The sequence below is a fragment of the Pipra filicauda genome, unplaced genomic scaffold (genome assembly GCF_003945595.2).
Source record: "Pipra filicauda isolate LSUMZ 115617 unplaced genomic scaffold, ASM394559v2 scaffold121_size3267253_pilon, whole genome shotgun sequence".
Taxonomy (NCBI): domain Eukaryota; kingdom Metazoa; phylum Chordata; class Aves; order Passeriformes; family Pipridae; genus Pipra; species Pipra filicauda.
The window spans coordinates 1,683,070-1,703,270 of NW_024103674.1; the positions used below are offsets into that span (position 1 = coordinate 1,683,070).

The 20,201-nt window shown below is 58.6% G+C and overlaps 1 protein-coding gene across 1 annotated transcript; it reads right to left on the bottom strand.

The window, feature by feature from the left end:
• Positions 1 to 9,541: 9,541 nt before the first annotated feature.
• On the bottom strand, positions 9,542 to 11,085 carry IER5L (immediate early response 5 like). The gene has a single exon (XM_027729977.2). The coding sequence runs from the start codon at positions 10,783 to 10,785 to the stop codon at positions 9,796 to 9,798; it is 990 nt and encodes a 329-aa protein (XP_027585778.1). The 5' UTR covers positions 10,786 to 11,085; the 3' UTR covers positions 9,542 to 9,795.
• Between the last annotated feature and the right edge of the window lie 9,116 nt (positions 11,086 to 20,201).

Sequence of the window (20,201 nt, forward strand, 5' to 3'; positions counted from 1 at the left end):
CTGCAGGAGAGGTGCTGCAAGGCCCCGACCCAGCGGGCACCAAGGTGTGTGTGTGAGTCCTGAGCACATTCTGCTTCCTTTTATAAAGTAGATTAAGGATGTGCTCAAGGATTTGCTGACCCCGTAAATGGAGGAAGTAGAGAAGGCAGAGGAGCAGTTCTTTATGGGTTCTTCTATTTTTAAGACACCTGGGAGAAACCCAAGCAGCCTGCACTGCACAGGTCGAGGTACCGAAATTATCCATTTGGACATGAATTCCTCCCAGTTTTACGTGTGGAAACAGGTGGGTTTTTTGAGATGGTGATGCCTGTGATGCTGGAGCCCAGCCTGGTGAGTAGCTTTGTGGCTGTGACCACTTGAGGTGTGCAGAGCTGATGACATTAACCACCACCACACTTCTTTAGCCATCATGTAGACACGATGCTTTGGGTTTCAAGTGCTGATGCTGCTAAAGGAAAACTGTTTTACTGTTGCTAAAAGAGCAAAGCATAGCAATATTCCTGAGTCTATGTGTCCTGTAATGGGTCCAAACTATAGAAAATTGACTGCTGTGGTGTTTAGAGAGAAATTCCAGCTAGATTGTAAGATAACAGAGCATATTCTTTTCCTGGATACTTGCTGATCACCTGAAGTGACTGCTTTGCAAAGGGTCTTACTTTTCCATGTTTGGAGCATATACCTTTAAAAATATTAGTTTAGGTATTACATATCCCCTTTGAAAAAATTCCCTTGTAGGCAAGAATAAAACTTACAAAAAGGCTGTTACAGAGATCATCAGCTCTCTATTAGATAGCTTGGAATATGCTCCACTAGCACCAGAGTTTAGTCTTCTCCAAATTACTGTAGAGGATTTGACTGTATCTTGCTGATCCATCCACATTTTAATTTCCTCTGCACGGATACATATTGCAGGATGCTGGAAATCCCCAAGCCCACTGGAGCTGCAAGACTGGATGTTTCATCCTGTAACACCAATAAAATGTTAATGCATACTAATAGCAACAGCAAAGGGGTTTATGGAGTGAGCTTGGAAGTATTTTATAATTGCCAGGGTATCTGTGTCACAGAGAATTTGGGGTTAGAGTCATCAAGTGTTGCACTTTGTGAACACAGGAAAAGAAAAACCCTCAAATATACCTCAAACCTACTAATTTTTATAATGAAAGGGGGGAAGATGGGAGATGAGCCCCTGGGGAGAGAGTCAAATATAAATTGCATATACGTGAGAGAGCTGCCCACTGGTTGGGATGGATTTGGGAGAGTGGGGACACTGCCTCCCTTTCCCCCCTGGACACCAAGAATAAGAGCACTGTCCTGCTGTCTAAACCCAGTAAATCTGGGCATGAGGTGACATAAATTCATCAGTAACATGAAATCCAGGGAGCTGGGGCAGGGTTTGACTTCTCTGCACGTTGCACTGCCCGGCTGCAGCATCCCACCCCTCCCAGCAGCTCGTGTGCCCCCTCAGCCCAGCCTGGGGGTGTGATCCTGTTTACTGCAACCTGAGGTACCAAAACCAAGGTAAATTTGGAACTGGGGGCGGAGGGACCGGGCTTCCTTCATCTTGCAGCGTTTCCATGTTCTCTGGTTCTGTGGGAGCTGCCAGCCTGTGGTTGCACCTCTCATCCTGCCTGTCCCAAACATGCATCTGAGATGCTCCAGTCTCTGCTCATTGGTGTTGGGAGGACTGTGGGACAAAGAAAGGAGCAGTGAGGCTGCAGAGATCACACCCTGTCCAGAGCACCATGTGGGAATTGCTGATCCGCCCCAGCTGGCACTTGGCTCCCCTGTCTCTCACACTGGACCAGAGCACGTGGCCTCCGTGGTCCAGAGGCAGAAGGGGAAGAGCCTGGATGACCACAGAGCTGCTTGTTTGAAGAGATGTGCTCCAAACCCTGGGGGTTTTCCAGAGTCAACAGATCCCGAGCCAAGGTATAAGCCAGAGGCGTTACCTGACCCGGCAGGCACCGGAGGGCCAGACTGAAGGAGCTCTGCATGTAAATGCTCCTGAAACAACATTAGGCTGAGTTAATCCAGGGGTAACTCCAGAAGGACAAACTGAAGGCTCAATCCTCTCCTTATCTCACATCACTAAGCTGGAGGACCCAGCCCAGGGCACCCCACAGAGCCTGGGATGTCCATGTCCTGGCTTCTGGGGCTTTTTAGCTGTGTCCTTGCCTTCTGGTTCATATGGGAGGGGAAGAGCTGGGATGTTTGTGGTACTGTGGGGACCACGAGCGTGGCCTTTGCTGGGGTGGAGGTGGGTGATGGAGCAGAGCAGCCACAGAGCCTGTGTGTGGGGAGTTGTCTTTTGGCCCTAGGGTCCTCCAGTCACCCCAAGGGCTGCTTTGTCCCTGCACAGGGTCATCCTACATCCCTGCCTGAGTCCTGCTGGAAGCTGTCTGCAGAACTTTCCCTGGTGCTGGTGAGGGTGAAGCCTGTCCCTTGGCACATGTTTTGGGCCGGTGTTTGCTCGCCATCACCAAAGCAGATGGAATTGTGAGTTTCTGAAATGCCCTTCCCTGAGCTGTGCATCTGACCAGCCCTGGCTCCCTGCTGAGGGGGAGTTCGTTGAAGTATCCCTGAATCCTGAGCATTCTGTCACCCTGTTTGCAAATGGTGGAGCAGGAACTGGTTCCAGTTTGAGGTGTGCAGCCCCAAATGCTGCTGAGCCTGTGCTCTAACACTGGCAGTGCCAGACAGGGGCTGTGGTGGCAGCCACAGGAGGAGGAGGAGGAGGAGGAGAAGTGGGCATGGCATGGGCACAGCAAGTCGTGGTGGTTGGTGTTTTGTTCATCCTCACCAGGGAGCAAAGGAGAAACAAAAGCTGGAGCAACACAGGGCACCAGGCTGGCTGGGCGAGGAGGAGACAGAAATAATTGTGCAGAGTTTCATCGTGGAGCTTGAAAAAGGGTGATTTTGTGAGCAAATAGTCAACCTCCCAGAGCAGAACTTCCCCGTCTCCAATTTCAAAATTCCATTCACATCAACATCCACTTTCATGCTGTAAAACCTGGGGAAAAAAGAAGGGGAAAAAAAAGCAGCTTCACACATTTCAATGCAAGAGTCTGATTTTGGTGAGGAAAAGGTGAGAAGCACTGCTTTGGGAGTTGTTTATTAAAAATCAAGCCCCCCCAAAAATGAAAGTGGCAAAATTATCAGGGACTTGAGGCATGTGGGGCTGCCCTGAAGTCCAAGACTGCTCCTGCCCATTGAGGCTGAGCCCTGTGGTACCATAAAGTGGCTGCTGGAGTTTTCCACATTTGAAAGGTGGGAGAAGGGCATGGTGCAGACTCTGTGCTCTGGTACATATGAATCCTCATGAATTTTGGACAACAGGAGTGGGGGGAAAATGCATGGATCTGGCCAAATGGGGGACCTGCCAGGGAGGAAGGGGCAGCTTCAGTCCCATAAAAGGGAGGAGAGTTGCAAGGAGCAGGGATAGTCCAGAGAAGCATCCCAGGCAGCATGTGGGGATCTCATCACTCCAGGGAAAGCCTCTTCCCCTCCTCTGGCAGCACCACAGGTGGGGTTATTGCTCATTCACTTCAGGTGTGGGGCAGGTGCCTCTGCTCAACTGGGCCAGTCATGGGGCCAGAAGTGAGGATAAGAGCAGGTTCTGGGGGGGTTTCCTCTTTTCTGTGCTCCTTTTCTTCCTCTATAGGACCTGGAGCCAGTTGGTGCCTTCCCTGAGGAAGAGGAGCTGAGGCAGCCCTCCCTGCCCTCTGGGTTTGGCTGGCTCCATCACTCCATGCTGACCTCCACGTGCTGTTTGGCATTGGCCAAGATCTTGGATGAAGGTCTTGCCTGCCTGGCATAGGAATCCCAGAGAATGGCTCAGCCGGAAATGCCTTTTTCTCTGAGGAGCAGCTGGAAAAGCCTTCAGCCTCTGAGAATCCTGGTCAGCAGTGCTGCAAACCTGCTCCAGTTCCCTCTGTGGGTGACCAGGATCATCACTGGCAGTGCAGCTTCCTCACCCAAGACCAGCAGTGACCCCAGAGCAGCCAGTGCCCAGGAGAGCAGGTAAGCCCACTGCTGGATTATGGATTTGGCTTGGCTGTTAGTCCCAGTGTGAAGTGGTTAGCAGCTGCTTTCCCCATTTCCCAACTTGTGGGGGCAGCAGGTCCTTCTCTGGAGACCTTTTGTTGGCTTTATGTGGTGGAAAGGTGGATGAGGGGGGTCTGTGCACCCCTGCTTTGCTGCAGGGCTCTGCCCAGCTTGTGTCTCTGTGGTGCCAGTAAACCCCCAAATCATCCAGTGTCAGCATCTTCCAAATCCTGGGGGAGGTTTTTGCTTCTCCTACTGTAGAACTGAGGTCCTGGTGCCTCGATGGTGGTGGTGGTGGTGTGTTGCTGAGATGGCTGCTTTGTGCTCAGTGGCTGCTGCTTGTGAGCAAAGTGCTTTTTACTCTAATTTTTCCATTGTGCTGTTTTGCTGTTCGATGTGAGGGACAGCAGCTTCTGCCACACAACTGCCTCCTCTTAACTTTCCCAATGTGTGCTGGTAAATCCAGGGTAGGCTTAACTGAAGGACCAACATTAATCATCAAATCTATAAGCAGGATATAGAAAGGCCAAGTGTGAATAATTACTGCTCAGGTGCTAATTACCCAGGCCCAGACCAAACCCCACACGTTAAACACACTGCTAACTGGAGTGGCCTCTGGGTCCCCCTTTGCTCCCCTACTGCTCTCTCTGCAGGGGACTCCTCCAAACAGCTGCTAACATGTGCAGATCCCAAAATATTCTTCTGTTCATTCGGATTTGAGCTGGGGAGAGGAGATGGGAGGGATCTGACTCCCAGGCAACAGATGGAAGGATGGACAGATCCTGCACTGGGTTTGGCAGAGCACAAAGTTACCCTTCTGGGGATGTGCTGCTGGGACCGGGTACGGTCTCCTTCTTGGCACTCGTGGTTTAGGAGGATATGGAACAGCTCCAGCTGTGGGTCAGTACCTGGGAATTGGTGCCTGGCTCGTGGTGCAAGGGTGGGTTTTGCTTGGATACATGTCCAACCCCTCCCTGGGAAGCTGGGGACTGGGGGTGAGCTGGGCTGGCAGCCTGGGCGGTGAGAGGGGTCAGTTCTCCGTCGCTGTGTCCATCCTTGCCCCTCCTGTGTGGAGGGACCTGTTGGGTGTGTGGTGATGCTCTGTTCCAGGCTGAGCTGTTCCAGTGGCATTAGGACTTAGCTGGGCTGTTGGCTTTGGCACCGGATCTGATCCATGACTTCCTAATGCCAGACTTGAGCCCTGCAAGCTCCCGTGGGAGCTGGGCAGAGCCCAGTGACTGCTGTGTGTTGGGTCTGTGCTGACCCTCTGCTGTTGTGAGCCAGCCCAGCTCTGCAGCCACCGCTGTGACAGCCTCTAGGTTCAGGAAATAATGGGAGGTCCGGACCCTCCTGGGCTCTGCGAGCAGCCGCTTTCTGCCCCTCCTGACTGCTCTGCCGAAGGCGGCTCCCGGGAAAAGCGGGGTGGGCTCAGGCGCTGCTCCAGCTTCGGGTTGAATTTTTGGCTCTCCTCGGGGCAGGGTGACTCTTCCCCCAACCAAGGGGGTTCAGTGGAGTGACACTGAGGACACCGCAAGCACTGGGTCTGCTTATGGAGAGCGTTTTGAGCTGTGAAGGGAAAGGCACAGCTGTGTCGCAGCTGGCAGAGCGAGCGGTGTGTGCACAGAGGCGGTTCCCTCTGCCCTGGCTGCCCCCCGACTCCCCTCGCTCTCCCCCAGCTCCCACCTCCCGCGGTTCTGTGCGAGTCAGGCTCCATCTGCCCCCTCTGTGCCTTGTTCCCGCTCCGGGGCTGCCGGGCACGAAATCCTGGCGATGCCCGTTCACCCCCAGCCGAGAGGGCACTAACGGGACAGAGGACACGAGAGGATTTTTAGGGTCAAAATCTTTGGCTTCAGCACCACCGTCTGTAAGGTCGGGCAGCGCTGTTGGACCGCGCTGGGGGCAGAGCCGGGGTGGGGACAGGCGCTGACATGGGAGCGGTGCTCGCGGCTGGGCTGGGGGGTCTGGCGGTGGCAGCTGAGTTCCCCCAGATTTTGGGTCCTCCACCCTGCTCCAGCCCATCTGTTCTGCATCTCCACGCGGAGTCAGGGACCGGAGGGGTGGGGGGCGAGGTGGCGGGTGCCTACCGGGGCGTGTGAGGGGCACAGCCCTTTTCCCCGCGAGCACGCAGGAGGTTCAGCCGAGTTGCGAAGGGATCAAAACATTTTGTGCCTGGAAGACGAGGAGCGTGTGCGAGAGTGAGGATGGGCTTGTGTTGGGGGGTGCAACCTTCCCCTGTCACCTCCCTTCTAGCCTGAATGCTTCTGCCATCATGATTAATTTATCAGGTACTTATGAATATGCAGATGAGACTCTGGTTTCCAGGCTCTGCTTTCAGGAGAGGCTGTGATGGGCTTTCTGCTGCTACCGCCTTCGTAAGAAGAGAAATGTCATGTACCAGGGTTTAAAATAAATAAATAACTGCGCCAGCGAGAGCGTGTGAGTCTTCGCGGCTCCGCGGAGCTGTGGGATCTCCTCGTTCCTCGGTGACGGGGATTTTTGAGTGTCCCTGTGGCATATGCACCCCGACACCCCCTCCCCGCGTGTGTACCAGTGATGCAGAGGCGGCTTTGCCTTTGAAACCTTGAGTGAAGCCCCAGAAACTTCCACTGCGAACGCGGGCGAGGGTTGGCTCCCCCCAGGAGAGGGGAGGTTTGTAGGGACGGGTGCGCCTGGATGAGTTCCTAAAGGAACGGGGGTTTATGCTGGTGATGGTCCCTGTACCAGTGGAAACCCCAAGGTCTGGGAGATGGGGAGCGGTGTGGGAGGGTGATGGTTGTGTGCATGTGGCTGTTCGGCTAAAGGAAGCTCTGCTCCTCTCCGGCTGGGCTGCTTGGAGCTGGGGCTGCGGGACAGGGATTTGGGGGTGGGATTCAGCACCCGGCTGTGCTGACCCGTGGGCGCCTGCAGAAGCACCTAGATTTTAAAACTTCCCCCAAATATTGCGTGCAGCAGCCAGGGCTGTGGATGCAGGAGCGGCTGCTTCTGCTAATCCCACGACCGGGGCCCCTCTCCAGCCGCCTCCGTGCTGGGAAGCTGCGACTCCCGGAGCAGTGGAGCGGGATGGGGCCGGGTGAGGCCCCGGGGGTCCCGGTCCAGGGGCTCTGGGCAGGGAGGGGGCTTCTCCACGGCCCCATGGGTGAATCCCCCCTGCTCAAACCAGCCAACTCCTGGGTCTCGCAGAGCGCTTGTGCGCTCAGCGGTGCTCCCGCAGTGCTGCTGCGCCTGGGCAGGGGGTTATGTGGTTTATATTTTTAATTGCAATTTTTCTGGGGGAGGGTGGGGGGAGTTATTTGGAGGAGCGGCAGGGGAGGGGAGCGGGGCTCAGCTCCACAGTGGGAGCAGGGCGAGGGGCAGCAGCACCGGGGGTGGGCAGCGCGGCCTCCTCTGCCCCACGGGGGGGGGTCGCGGCCGCCCCCGTCCCTCGCGGTCCCCCCGGCCCCGCACAGCGCTGCGGGTCCCTCGGCGGGCACCAGGCGGCGCTGCGGACGCGGAGCGGGCGCGGGGCGCGGAGCGGGGGCGCAGCCCGGGCGGGGGGCTCCGCGCTCCGGCTCCTCCGCACCGCGAACCCCCCACCTCCAACCCCCGCCCCGCTCCGCGATCCCATGTTTGCGGTTTCTCGTCCCCCTGGAGAGGGGAAGGTTGAGCTCCCGCGGTGATGCGCGGGGTTGTGAAGGGGAGGGAGTTGTCCGTGTGTTGGTTGGGGGGGGCTCCTGAGGATGCTGGGGGGGTGCTGGAGGTGCGGGGGTAGAGGGGCGGTCTGGCTGTGGCGTTTGCGCTGAGTGCTGGGAACTGCGCGTAATGCACGGGGTTAAAAAAAAATAATAATCCTCCCCTCCTGAGGTGGTCGGGGGGGGGGGTGAGGAGCGGCCCCGGCTCGTTCCTGTGGGGTAAAGGAGGGGAGGGGATAAATACACATACACACAAAAAGGGGGGGGGGGGGGAAAGGAAAACCCGCCCGCACCACCCAGCGGCCCCGCGCGGGGATAACAAACTCCAACTTAAAAAAAACTTCCCGAGCACGTCGGGGGGCGCGGAGGCGGCGGCGCTGCCCAGGTGCGGGTCGGGGCACGGCCGGGGGGTCCCGCTGCCTCCCCTTGCCCGACCCCCGGCCCCTTCCCCACCGGTCCCTTCCCCACCTGGGACTTGCCTTGCGCGGCACCGCCAGACCCAAGGGGGGGCTTTTGTTGCGTCCTGGCAGCCGGGGGGGGGGGCTGCGGGTGAGCGTGTGGGGGAGAGGGTGAAGCTGGATGGTGTTGGGGAGGGGACAAAGGGGTTTTTCTGGGGCTGGGGGGCGCACTGGGGGGTGGAAGCCTCGGCAAAGGCTCCCCCGTGCAGAGGGGAAGCGGCGGCTCAGGAGAGGGGCTTCCTCGGGCTGCGGGGTGAAGGAAAGCGAGGGCACAGCAACTTTATAATCGACTTTTTATTAAGATTATAAATTTAAACAAATCTGAACAGTTTTACCCGGTGATATACAATTCCATATGCACAAAAATACAGGCTTACAAACAAAGAAAAAGAGGAGGAAAAAAAAAAAAGACCCCAACAGACCGTTTGGCAAAGCATCCTCAGTTACACACAGTGCTAATACCGTGAAGTTGGGAGTGGGCAAAAAAAAAAAAAATAGAGGAGGGGACGACGACCAGAAAACCCACCTTTTTACAACAAAAGGTTTTTCTTTAAAAAAAATAATGTAAAAAAACCAGGAGACTCTACAGGAGACAGATTTCTTCACAAGACCAAACAATGCTGGTTTTATGATTGGGAAGCCTGAAACCAGAACAGTTGAACTTAAGAAAAAAAATAGAAGAAGGGAAAAAAAAAAAAAAAAAAAAGAGTCAGACCCGACACACACACCGGAGACGTGAGTCGTGTTACCTGCGGCATCACAAGCACACACCGAGGAGGAGACTCGGGGCTGTCGGGGGCGACTCACCCCCTCCCCAGCGGGGCACAGCCCGGAGGGACCCCCGGCTTTTGCTTTACCCCCTTCCCACCCCCCCCCAAAATTCAGCTCTCGGAACCCTCCAGCGCTCCCCTGGCACAAGCGGTGGGAAGAAGTCACATCGCACACGTTTCTTCTGGGAGGAAAGTTGAAATGTTTTCATTTCTGCCTTTTTTTTTTTTTTTTCCGCCCTTCCCTTTTTTTAAATAGATAAAGAAACGCACAAAAGCGAAGGGGCAGCGGCTGCTTTCCCCTGCCCGCACCCCGAAACCCGCCGGGCCGGGGGCGGCGGGACCCGCGGGGCGGCCCGGGGCGGGGAGCGGGGCCGGGGGCGCTCCCGCCGCAGGGTCCCGGGGCCGGTACCGGCTCTCACGTGGCTCTACCGGCCGCCAGCACCGGCCCCGGGAAACCCGCCGCGAAGAGAACCCGAGCGGACACAAAGAGGATTATTTAAATAGGTGCTTCGCTGTTGTTTTTTTGTTTTGTTTTGTTTTCGTTTGTTTGCTTGGCTTTTTTTTTTTTGTTTTGTTTGTTTGTTGTTTTTTTTTTTTTCTCTCATCTCTGCAAAAATATGGTCCAAAGCGCTTAGATTTTTTTTTCTTTATTGTACAATTTATAAAACACTAGCGTGGCTCTGCCCTCCCGCCTCCCCTGCGCACCCCTCGACACCCCCCACCCCCCCTCCCTTCGCCCCAACCCCCCTCCCCGCCTTTGTTTCAGGGTCCCCCCTCCGGAGCCGCCGTTCCTCGGATCGCACCCCCGTTTTGCCAAGACCCCCCCCGCCCCCTCTGCTCCTCCGCTCCTCTCTAAAACGCGACGATGGCCCGAGTCCAGGCTCCCAGGCTCGCCAGCGCCTGCTTGCTGCACAGCTGCCCGTTGAGGGGCTGCTCCGAGTCCGCCTGCTGCCGGCTCACCAGCCCCGTGAAACCGGAGCCGAAGATGGAGATCAAGTTGGAGATGTTGGAAGAGTCCTGGGGGTGCTCGGCGCTGTACTCCTCGAAGCGGGCGCGTTTGGTGCACGGGGCGAAGGGGGGGCCGCCCGCCACCCCGCCTCCCCCCGGCTCCCCTTCCTCCACCCCCTCCTCTTCCTCCTCCTGCCCCGGGTAATACTTGCGCTTGGTGCCGGGCGCGGGCGGCGGGGAGGCGAGCCCCGGTGCCGGCTGGCAGCAGCAGGGGCACTGCGAGCAGCAGTCCTGGTGCAAGTACCCGTTCTCCACCGTGGTCACGACGTGAGTGTCCAAATCCAGCACCGTGGTGCGGCTGCTACAGTGCGGGGCCCCGCCGCTCCCGAAGTCACAGCCGGCGGCGTAGAGCAGCCCCGGGGCCGCGCCTCCGCCACCGGGACCGGCGCTGCCGGGGGCCCGGTAGAAGCCCGGGGACGAGTCTCTGCAGGGCGCTCTCTGCAGCTCCGGGGGCGCCGCGCACACCGGCACCTCCAGCAGCTCCGCGCCGCCCCGCGCAGCCCCGCAGCTCCGCGCCTCGCGGTCCTGCGTGTCGGCGGGCAGCGGGAGCGCCGCCAGCTCCGGCGGGGCGGCGGCGGCGGGCGGCGGGCAGGCGGGCATGGCGAGGAGCGGGGCGCCGTCGGGGTAGTGCTGCTGCTGGCGGCGGTAGAGCTCGGCGTAGCGCTCGCTCAGGTAGAGCTGCCGGGCGTTGCGGAGCACATAGGAGACGAGCAGGTTCTTGTGGAGCTTGATGCCGCCTCGCTGCGTGCGGGAGCTGTGGATCTTCCGCAGGGAAATACTGATCAAACTCTGCGCATCGAGGGTGCACTCCATCCTCCTCCGGCCCCTCAGCATCGGCTCTCGCCGCCCGCGCAGCCAGGCACCCCGGCCCGCATCCACACGGCAGCCGGGCGGGTGCGGAGGGTCTCAAGGAAAGGAGGATAAAGAGGCTGGGAAGGGAGGGGGGGGAGGGAATAAAGGGAAGGGGGGAAGGAAGGAAGGGGGAAAAGGGGGCGCAGAGCCTGAGGTCGCTGGAGAAGGGAGGCAATAGAGAGGGGTGTCTTCAGGGGGCGGCCAGCGGCGGGAGCAGCGCGGGCATCGCCGGGGGCTCCCGCTGCTGCCGCCGCCGCCGCCGCGCTCCGAGCACGGACGGCGCGGGCGGGCAGCGCCACCAGCGCCGCGCGCGCCCCCGCCCCGCCCCTCCCGCGCGGCACCGCCCCCCGCCCGCCCCGCCCTCCCCGCGCGCTCCCGCGCGCTCCCGCCCGCCCCGCCCACCCCCGCTCCGGCACCGCCCCCGCCCCCCCCCGAGCCCGCCCGTACCTGTCGCGCACGGGGCACTGAGCGCCCGCCCGCGCGGCCCCCGCCTTTTATACCGCCGCGCCGGGCCCCTGCGCTCCGCCCCGCTCGGCGGGCGCGGCCAATGGGCAGGCGGGAAGCGGCTTGACGGGCGGGCGGCGCGGCCAATGGGGGCGAGGCGGGCGCCTCGCGCCGTTCAAACGGTGGCGGGCGCGGCGCGGCGCGGGAGGGCGGAGGGGATCGGGGTGAGGGTCCCGCCGGGTACCGGGGGCGCCGGGGGTCCCGCCGGAGTGGCGGTGGGGCCGCGGCTGTGCCTCCCCGCTCCGCTCCCGTCGCACAGGTGAGCGGGGGGCGGTGCCGGCCCCGGTGGGCGGCCCCCGAGCGGCCGTGGGGGCGGGGGCGCGGCACGGTCCACCCCGCCCCGCTCTTCGGGTACCCCACGCCCCGCTCTGTGACACCCTGTCCCAAGCGGGACTCCCGGTGGTACCGGCATCCTCAGCGCCCTCTGTGAATGCCCTCTCCGGGGGTGCTGGAGGCTGCCTCGCTCCGCTTTGGGCTGCCCCAGCCCCGGGCGTTCCAGGTTCAGGTGTTGGGGACACCCCAGCCTGGCCGGGTGGCCCCTTGGGGATACCCCCTTCTCCCGCTTGGAGAGCCGTCATCGTGACTCTCTCCGAGAGTCAGGGCTTTCCCCCGATGTAGGGGCAGGACCATGCGGTCCATCAGTCACTGCTCACAAAGTGCCCCAATCACACCTGATTTCCCCCAGCTGGACCTTTCACGAGTTGTTGCTAATTAAGGGCTCACCTGAATTAATTAAGAGCCCACTTTGGTACCTCCCATCCCACCCAGTTGCGTTGGCTCTGCAGGGTAGTGTCGCCCTTGCTCCCCCTCACAAGGGGCTGTGACGGGAGGGGGCGAGGCTGGCTTCTGTGGGGTTAAGGGGTGCAGAAGCTCAGGGATGAATTTAGGGGGGTGCAAGGGCTAAGGACTGTCCCCACGTTTGTTGCTGAAAGGACCTGGTCACCGAGACACCCAGCTGCCTGCCCAGGGAGCAGAGGCACCTGGGGACGCTCATGTCACCACAGAGCAGCAGCCCTCAGCCAGCAGGTAAGATCTGGGGGTTCTGGGGGCAGGGGCTGCAGTGTTTGGGTGGGAGAAGGGACTGCAGTGCTGGGACAGTGGGAGCTACTTATGGACTTATCTACTTTTCTGTAGAAAGCAGAAGGCAGGGGATAGAGGAGGGGGTTTCCCCCTGGCTGCAGAGGTCCCCCAGGCTGGGTGCCTGCCCTGGGGGACACGCTGGTGTACATACCTGAGCGGTGGCTACAGGCAGCCTCATGTCTGCAGGTTGTGGAGAGCCCAGTGGAAAGAAAACTTCTGAAGCCCTTTCTCCTGCTGGTGCAGCCCAACCTCCAAACCATAGGGACAGGGATACAAGGAGGTCACTTGGATCATCAGCAGTGGGCAAGGGCACCGTGCCAAGCCTGTGTTGTGGGGGGATGCTCAGAGGGCTTTCCTTGCTTCTTGGCTTGGCTGGACTCTGCTACCTTAGCTTCACCATGTCCTCCACCCAAGGGAATGGGAGCAGACCCAGCACCAGAGGATTTTGTCCCTGTGGAAGGGCAGTTGGGGTAGCTTGTTGTCCCCTGAGCAGCAGCTGGCTAAGTCATTCTTGCTCATAGAGAAACCTTCTCCACAGTCTGCCTTCAGCCACGCAAACTGGGGTGAATGACACTGTGCATTCCCAAACTCTTAAAGGATGCTCTTGACCTGCTTTCCTTGCTTGTAATGTGGGAAGTGATTGCAGCCCTGTCCAGAGGGGTGGCTGTAGCTCCAAGCAGTGGGTACAGGCAGTGTTAGAGATGGGGGATTGTGCTGTGTCCTTCTTCTCTCCTCCACCAGTCTCTCTCCCTTGCAATTCTTCTTGGCTGCAGGTTGGCTTTTCCAAGGCTGTGGCTGCACAGCAGTTGGAGGTCCAGGAGGTGATAACTGGAACTGGTCTGTGCAGATACTATGGGGTGCAGCATGACTGGGGTTTGGCCACGTCACACAGACCAGTGCTGAGCTTTGAGTGCTTTGGCAGCTGGAGCCAGGCCTTGCTCCTGCCCAGCAACATCCAAGGCTCTGCCATCATGGAGTGTTGGGGTTGGTGCTTGTGGACTGAGCCCCAGCTGCGGCTCTGCAGCATTATCTGTGGCCTCATGGGCACTGGGGAACCAGGGCAGTGAGTGCTGCTGCTTCCAGTCTGTGCCACATCCTTCACCCAGCCAGCACAGGCAGCGATTGTCTCTCTTGCTCAGCTGGCATTTGCTGCTCTCTGGCCTGTCTCCAGCTGTAAAACTGCAGCCTAGGTGGTCAAGATTAAGAGCCTGAATTGCCCATTGGCCGGTTGAGGTGGGGTAGCTTGGAGGGCAGATAGTGCCAGCCACAAAGACACCCTCTGCCTCGAGCTCCTGCTCACCATCCCACCTCTGACTCTCAGCATGGCCTCAGGACACTGCCCAGTACCATCCCTCTGCTCTTTAATTGTCATCTGGCCCCACTGGCCTCAGGTCATGCCTTTCAGTAAGGGTCAGGTGGACTTTGCAGGGCCCTGCTTGAAGCAGTGCCAGGTTTAGGGATGTGCAGAGGGTGGTGCATCCTCGGGGCCGGCTGGGCATCACAGGGCAGCCCTGATGTGGGAGCTGCTGCTGTCTCTGGCTGTCAGAGAAGTGCCCTCTGCTGTAACTGCCTGAGAAGCTTCGTGGCACCAGGAAAAACCCGAGAGCACAGCAGGAGCCTCTAGGAGATGAAGACGGAATTAAAACTTTAATCTTATTTAGATTCTGAGTAATTAATATAAAGGCTATAAAACTTGGGCCTGATCCTCACACTGACTGCTGGGCACTGTGCTCTGGATGGTGAGGCTGTGGCAGCTGCAGGCTGGCTCTCCTCCCTGGCTGGCTCTCCTGGCAGGTGCCAGTGTTTTGTTTGCAGACACGGTGGCTTTAATCCCGGAGTCAGGACGGGCTGTGCGCTGTGAGAGCTGCGCTGCTTCAGTTTGGCCTGTGGACTCCAAAATCTCCCAGAGACGGAAATCTGGCTGATACCTGTCTTGGCACATGGCTGCAAGCTCTGCTTTTCTAAAGAGGATAACGAGTCCTGTCCGTTTTCTGGCTCTGTGGCAGCAAGCTGGGGCAGGGTGGGTTTGGTGCCTTGCCTTTCACAGGAACCCCGCTGTGTTCTGTCCAGCACCCCTGTTCCCTGGTCTCTGCTGGGGTTCGTGTGCCCTTCCCATGGAGAGGGCCCTAAGGACCGTATTGCTGTAGTGGACAGTTCATGTAAAACCGTCTCAGTTAAATGTAATTGCAGCTTTTAACTGGCCTTTAAATGGTGAGAACCACTACTTCCCCAAAGGAGAAGAGGGTGGGCCCAGGATTTGCTTTCTGGAGGGCTGTAGCTGCACGTTTTCTGGTGTAGATGATGCTGGTCCTGTGATGTGGGTGCTGTGGGGCTGGCCCTGGGCTGGGCATGGTGCAGCTGTACCACAGCTGGTCCAGCCCTGGTCAGGTCCTGGTGCCAGGGCTGGTTTCGCAGCCGTCGATCCTGCAGTGGGCTCCAGCAGCAAAACCTGGCGGTCCCCTGCTCTCAGCAGCAGAGTAAACAAGCTGGCAAGAGAAACCATTTTGCTTCAGCTAGTAGGAGAAACCCTTTTTAGGTAGCACTTCCAACTGGCAATGCTCTCCTTCATTAACCCCCTCCTTCCCTTTCCAATGAAACGTGAATTTGCAGCGATTGGAGATCAGGCACTTGCCAGTGCAGCTTTGCCACCCAGAGCAACGAACACAGACGTGAATTTACTGCTTGATCTCATAATTTCAGTGCAATTAGACTGGCTGCTATAAAGCAATTTCCCCTTGAGCCTCGGAGTCCTGGGCCTGGGCACTGCCCAGCTTTTTTCAGACAAGGAAGCAGAGGCCTTTGGGTATTGGCTGAAACACGGGTTTTTTTGGGTGCACCTGGAACCTGACTCCCTGGAGACGCGTCTATGAGCTGGAGCTGCGGGTGCCTGGCATGTCTGAAAAGGAGCCTGCTTTTCAGGCTTACTTATTACAAGTCAGGCACCCAAAGCTAGTGGGAAAACAAGCCAGAACAAGGTTTTCAGGCTGAGCTCTGGGAGCAGGGCTGGCCTCTGCCACCCCCTCCTATGTGCTGGGCAGGTGCAATGTTGCCTGGCCCCCCAAGGTACTCCCCATCTTGGGGGGACCTGTAGGATAGACCCACAGGTTCTGTTGCAGCACATGGGGAAGGGGGCATGTTGGCTCTGGGAGCCAGCAGCCCTCGGAGCAGCAGATCCATCTGTATTGATCGAGTGGGCTGTGGGTAAGGCTGTCACCTCGCTGTCATAGCTGTTAGCTCTTTCTCACAGCTCTGGTATCCCAGTCAAGTACTTTGTATAAAATCCTGGAGAAAATAGGGATGTAACCATACTGAAAAATCACCCATTTAATTATTTTCTTCTCCGTGCTTTTAGCTGGGGAGCTGTGTAATGCCCCCAAACATCACCATGGCATTGGGCATGGATGAAAGGCTCAGTACTTCGATCTGGTCTGCTCCTACCTCAACTCATTGACTCATTTCCTACATTTCTTGTACCCTGGGCACTGCTGTGCAGAGTATGGGTGCTTCCATGAGCATCCCTGCCATTGCTCTGTGGCCTCTCACTTCTGCCTGGGCAAGCACTTGCACCCAAGGTGTTGCTTACAAACTCTCTCGGTGCCTTCCATGCTCCTTCCCAAAGTGTTGGGAGGTCCCCTTGGGTGGGAATTGCACGATTCTTGTTTTGACTAATGCTGGGAAGGTGGAATCCAGGAGGTGATTGCTACCAGGATCTTACTGCTGATTCTCTCTTCAATGGGCTCCACTTATCCTGCCACGAGCAGGCAAATGCTGGTGACGTGGCCCAAAGGAGAAGGGGGTCTCTGCCTGTGCCAACGTATTTCAGCCCTTTGCTGGTTTGCTGTGCCCACAGATTGATCTGCAGTAGCAGATCTGGTCCTAGAGCTGGGTGGGGGGATGAGCTGCTGCTGATGTGAGCAGAGCTGTGGGTGTTCATGGGGAGAATGCAGTGTCCTAGTTGGTCTTGGTGTGATTAGCGTGGCTCGCCTGGCACCCAGAGCTGCTGGAGTGATGCTCTGTGGGGGCAGCAAAGTAAAGCTCCTGGCACAGGTCTTGAGCAAGCCTGTCCTACTGTGCTGATCTCTGCTGATGCCTTGTCTCCTGGTTTCTGGCATTTGAAGGACACTGATTTCCTGCAATACCATTGCAGGATGCTAAAGCTGCAAGATAAACTGGGTGCAGCAAGCTTAGGAGCTGGTTTTCTGGGGAGAGGGGATGAAGATGGTGTCAACTACTTCCTGGTCTGGGTGCTGCCTCCCCAGAGCATCACTTCCAGGAGCAATGGATGACCTGGGTACCCAGGGCTCTTTGCTGGTATGTGGTATCTGATAGAGACCCTATTTAATTGCTGGGTCAGCTATCCTGATGTCTTTAGTGCTGTGTAGCCACGAGTTATCCCTGGGCTTGGTCTGACCCTGGGTTATAGCTGTAAATGTGGCTGTGCTGGAGCACAGACCCAACCCAAACTGGGAAGTCTGTCTCCAGCAGCAGCGTGAATGTGAGACGTTACCTGCAAATCCCGTTCCTGTCTGTCCTGGGTGGAGCAGGACAGGACTTGCTGGGGACTGAGTGGGATTTGTAGTCATGCTCCCTGCTGGCAATGGGAGCAGGAGGCTCCCAGAGGAGGCTGGGCAGCAAGATGTTAAAGGGTGCTGGGAGGGTGAGGAGACCAGACACTTGTGATCTAGGGCTAATCCTGTCTCTCTGCCTCTGTTTCCCTTCCCACCTCCCTTGTCCCGTGGTTTCCAGATATTCATCTGTGCAGGGCAGGGCCTGTCTTGGGTGACTCCTGTGACAGGCACTGCCCATATCCAGGGCTTGTGGTGGCAGGTGATGTTTGGCATTGAGGGCAGGTCCTTCCCTGCTCCCTGTGCTTGCCCTATCCCTGTGCTGCTGCAGGGAGGGCAGTTGGGGCAAAAATTATAGTCAAGTTGAAGCTGCGGCTCCAGTGGGGAATGGACGCTGGGATGGTGCATGGGAGCTGCCTGGGCTCCACGGTGGGGTCCCAGTGGGGTCCCAGTGGGATCCCCTTCCCTGCTGAAAGTGCCCCCAGAGTGTGTAATCAGTGCTGGCAGAGAGTGCGGGGCTCCGAAAGGGTTAAAGGCTGCTCGTCTGCCATGGAAGCTGCAGCCTTTCCCGAGCAGAGCCCCTCCGGCTGGAGCTGCGTGGCCTTACGGTGCCCAGCGGACTGACGGACGGATGGATGGACGGATGGCGGGAGGACTACAACCCCCGGCAGGGAGCAAACCCCCGGGGCGTGCCGGGACTGGTAGTCCGGGGCCTGGCGTGGGGGTCCCCGCTGCCACTCGTGGCTGGGGCGGGGGGACCCAGAGGGAATGTGCCGGCTCGGGGAGGAGCCAGCGTGTTCACCCACTTTGTTGTTAAATACCTTAAAGGAGCAGTGGCTGTGCCCGAGCGAGCTCCCTAGCGGAGCCGCGCAACCCGGGCTGTGGGCTTTTTAAAGATAAAAATCACTCGCGTGGCCTCCCTTATTAACGACATCTCCCGCTCCCAGTAACTCCTTCGGCGCCTGGGCAGCGCCAGCCGGCGCGGGGATGGGCCCGCCTGCCGCGGGGCTGGACCGCTCTGGTCCTGCATCCCTGCCAGAGCATCCTCCTCCCGGCGCTCTCCGCCTGGGAGCCCAGTGCGGCCGGGGGGTGGGTGCCGAACCCCCCAGCGCTCTCCGTGCCACGGAAAAATCTGTTTCCTCGCAGGGGAGACATCCCCGCCCATGGTCGCCGCAGATAAAGAGCTCTGGAGAGGAGTGGGGAGTAGCGACGGCGTGGGCAGCGCGGCAGATTTCTCATGCCACTGTGGCACAGCCGTGACCTGGAGATTTCTTCCTCCCTCCGGCATAATTCAGTCTGGCACCCGGTGCCTCCAGCTAAACACCCTGGCCCGGCCCTGGCATGTGCCCAGCAGACACCCACATCAAAGCCACGGCGGCTCGCCTGGCCCCTCGCCAGCAGCTACCTCTAGACAGCTTGTGCAAACCTGGAGGGAGATGACAGCGGAGCATCCAGCCCCCAGCAGCTCCTGCCTGCTGCTGTGGAGCAGCCGGGGCTGGCTTGGGTGCGTGGTGGGAGCCACAGCTGGGTGGGCAACCCCGCACTGGGATGGTGATGGGGGTGCCCATGAAACATCTGCCCCAGTGAGGCCGGCCAGCTGCAGGCTGGCACTGCCTGCTTCTGATTGCTTTGTCCCTGCTTCCCTGTGCTGGTGGTTGTTGCCTCCATGCCCCCCTGAGCCTCGGTGGAGGGGGATGAAATCCCTCTGGCAGGTGAATGTGCTGGAGAGGGGCTGCTGGAGCATAGCATGGGAACCTCGCTGACTGGAAAAGCAGGAACAACCACCCAAATGCAGCTGGTGGGGAGGGCTGTGACACTGCAGGGAGCTGGAGCTGAGCTGGCTGGTGTTGGGTGATTCTCTGGGGCAGGTGACCCAGGCCTGCCTGTGTTGCCCAGGGTCACACACCGTGGCTCACTCATGGGCTGTCACTGGTGTGAAGGCAAGGGGAGGGCTTGAGTGGCAGTGCTGGGCCCAATGCTCTTGGCTGAGCCTTTCACTCCTGGGCTGTTGGGTGCAGCTCAGCCTCCTCACAGCCCAAGGGCTGGGTGTTTGCCTGCTGAGGGGCTGCACTTGATCCTTCTTCCTTCCTGGGTGTAGGTGTTAGAGAGCATCCTGTGCTCCTGCCTGGAACTGGGCTCCAGCTGGTCTGTGCTTCCTGCCTGGTCTGGCATGGCTGACAGTGGGCAGAGCTGCTGGTCTTGCTTGGGTTTGGAGCTGTGTGGGTGAAATTCTTATCCAGAGCAGAGGAACTCTTCCCTGGAGTGCAGAAAGCTCCTGGTGCCTGAGTGGCGTGGTGTGAATAGAAGGGCTGAAGCCCATCAGAGCTCATGTCTGTGGAGGGACCTGCAGTGCCAGGACCCCTCTGCCCTGTATGCAGGGACTCGTGTGGTTGGATGCTGGAGCACAACCTGTGCAGCTGTGACCTCCTGGGCACATTGAGGGCAGCAGAAAGACCCTTCTGGGCTGCAGCAGAGTCTGCATCATGTCCTTTTCTCTGCAGAAGGAAGCAGTGGAGTGGGAGAGGCTGCCTGTGGTGAGCTGCCGGCTGCTGCATCCAGCAAGGAGCCCAGGCTGCAGGGAGCCCACTCTGAGGGTGCAGCCAGCCTGCTACCTCGGGGATGCTGGAACAAGCAGCCTGAGGGGTCCTTCCCCGACTGTGCAGTGTGTGGGAGGACAGAGTGACCAGTGCATCCTTTGTAGCGAGGTGTGAACAGAGACACTCTGGGCTGCAGGGAAGAGGGTGGGGCTCAGTCTAAAACCTCCTGCTGTGCCTGGCTCCTCTCCAGAATCTGTTCAGGGGCCAGGTGAGGTGGTGGGTGCTGTATGCTGGGCTGGACACCTCAGCCCACAGCCATGCTGCCTCAGCTTGGTCCGGTCACTTGCTCCCACTGCTCCTTGTGCTCCTTGGTGCTGCAGTGCTGACAAGTTGCCGCCTTGCAAACAGCTCCTGTACATGTGTGTGTCATGCCTAGGCCAGTGAGGACGTGCCTGTGAGGCTTTGTGAGCCCTGATACAGCATTTGTGGGGGATTCATGGGCTGCATGGAGACCCAATGAAGCTCTCCGATGGAGAAGAGCACAGGAAAGCTCCCCTATAGGCCTGCCTAGCCCTGTTGCTTATTTCTTTTTGCTTTTCATCCCTTGGCTGCTATTTGGGAGCCTTGTACCGGCAGTCTCATGGCTGCCTAATGCATTGTGATGATTGTGTCGCAGCAGGTGCCTCAAGGAGCCCTACACTGAGGCTACTGA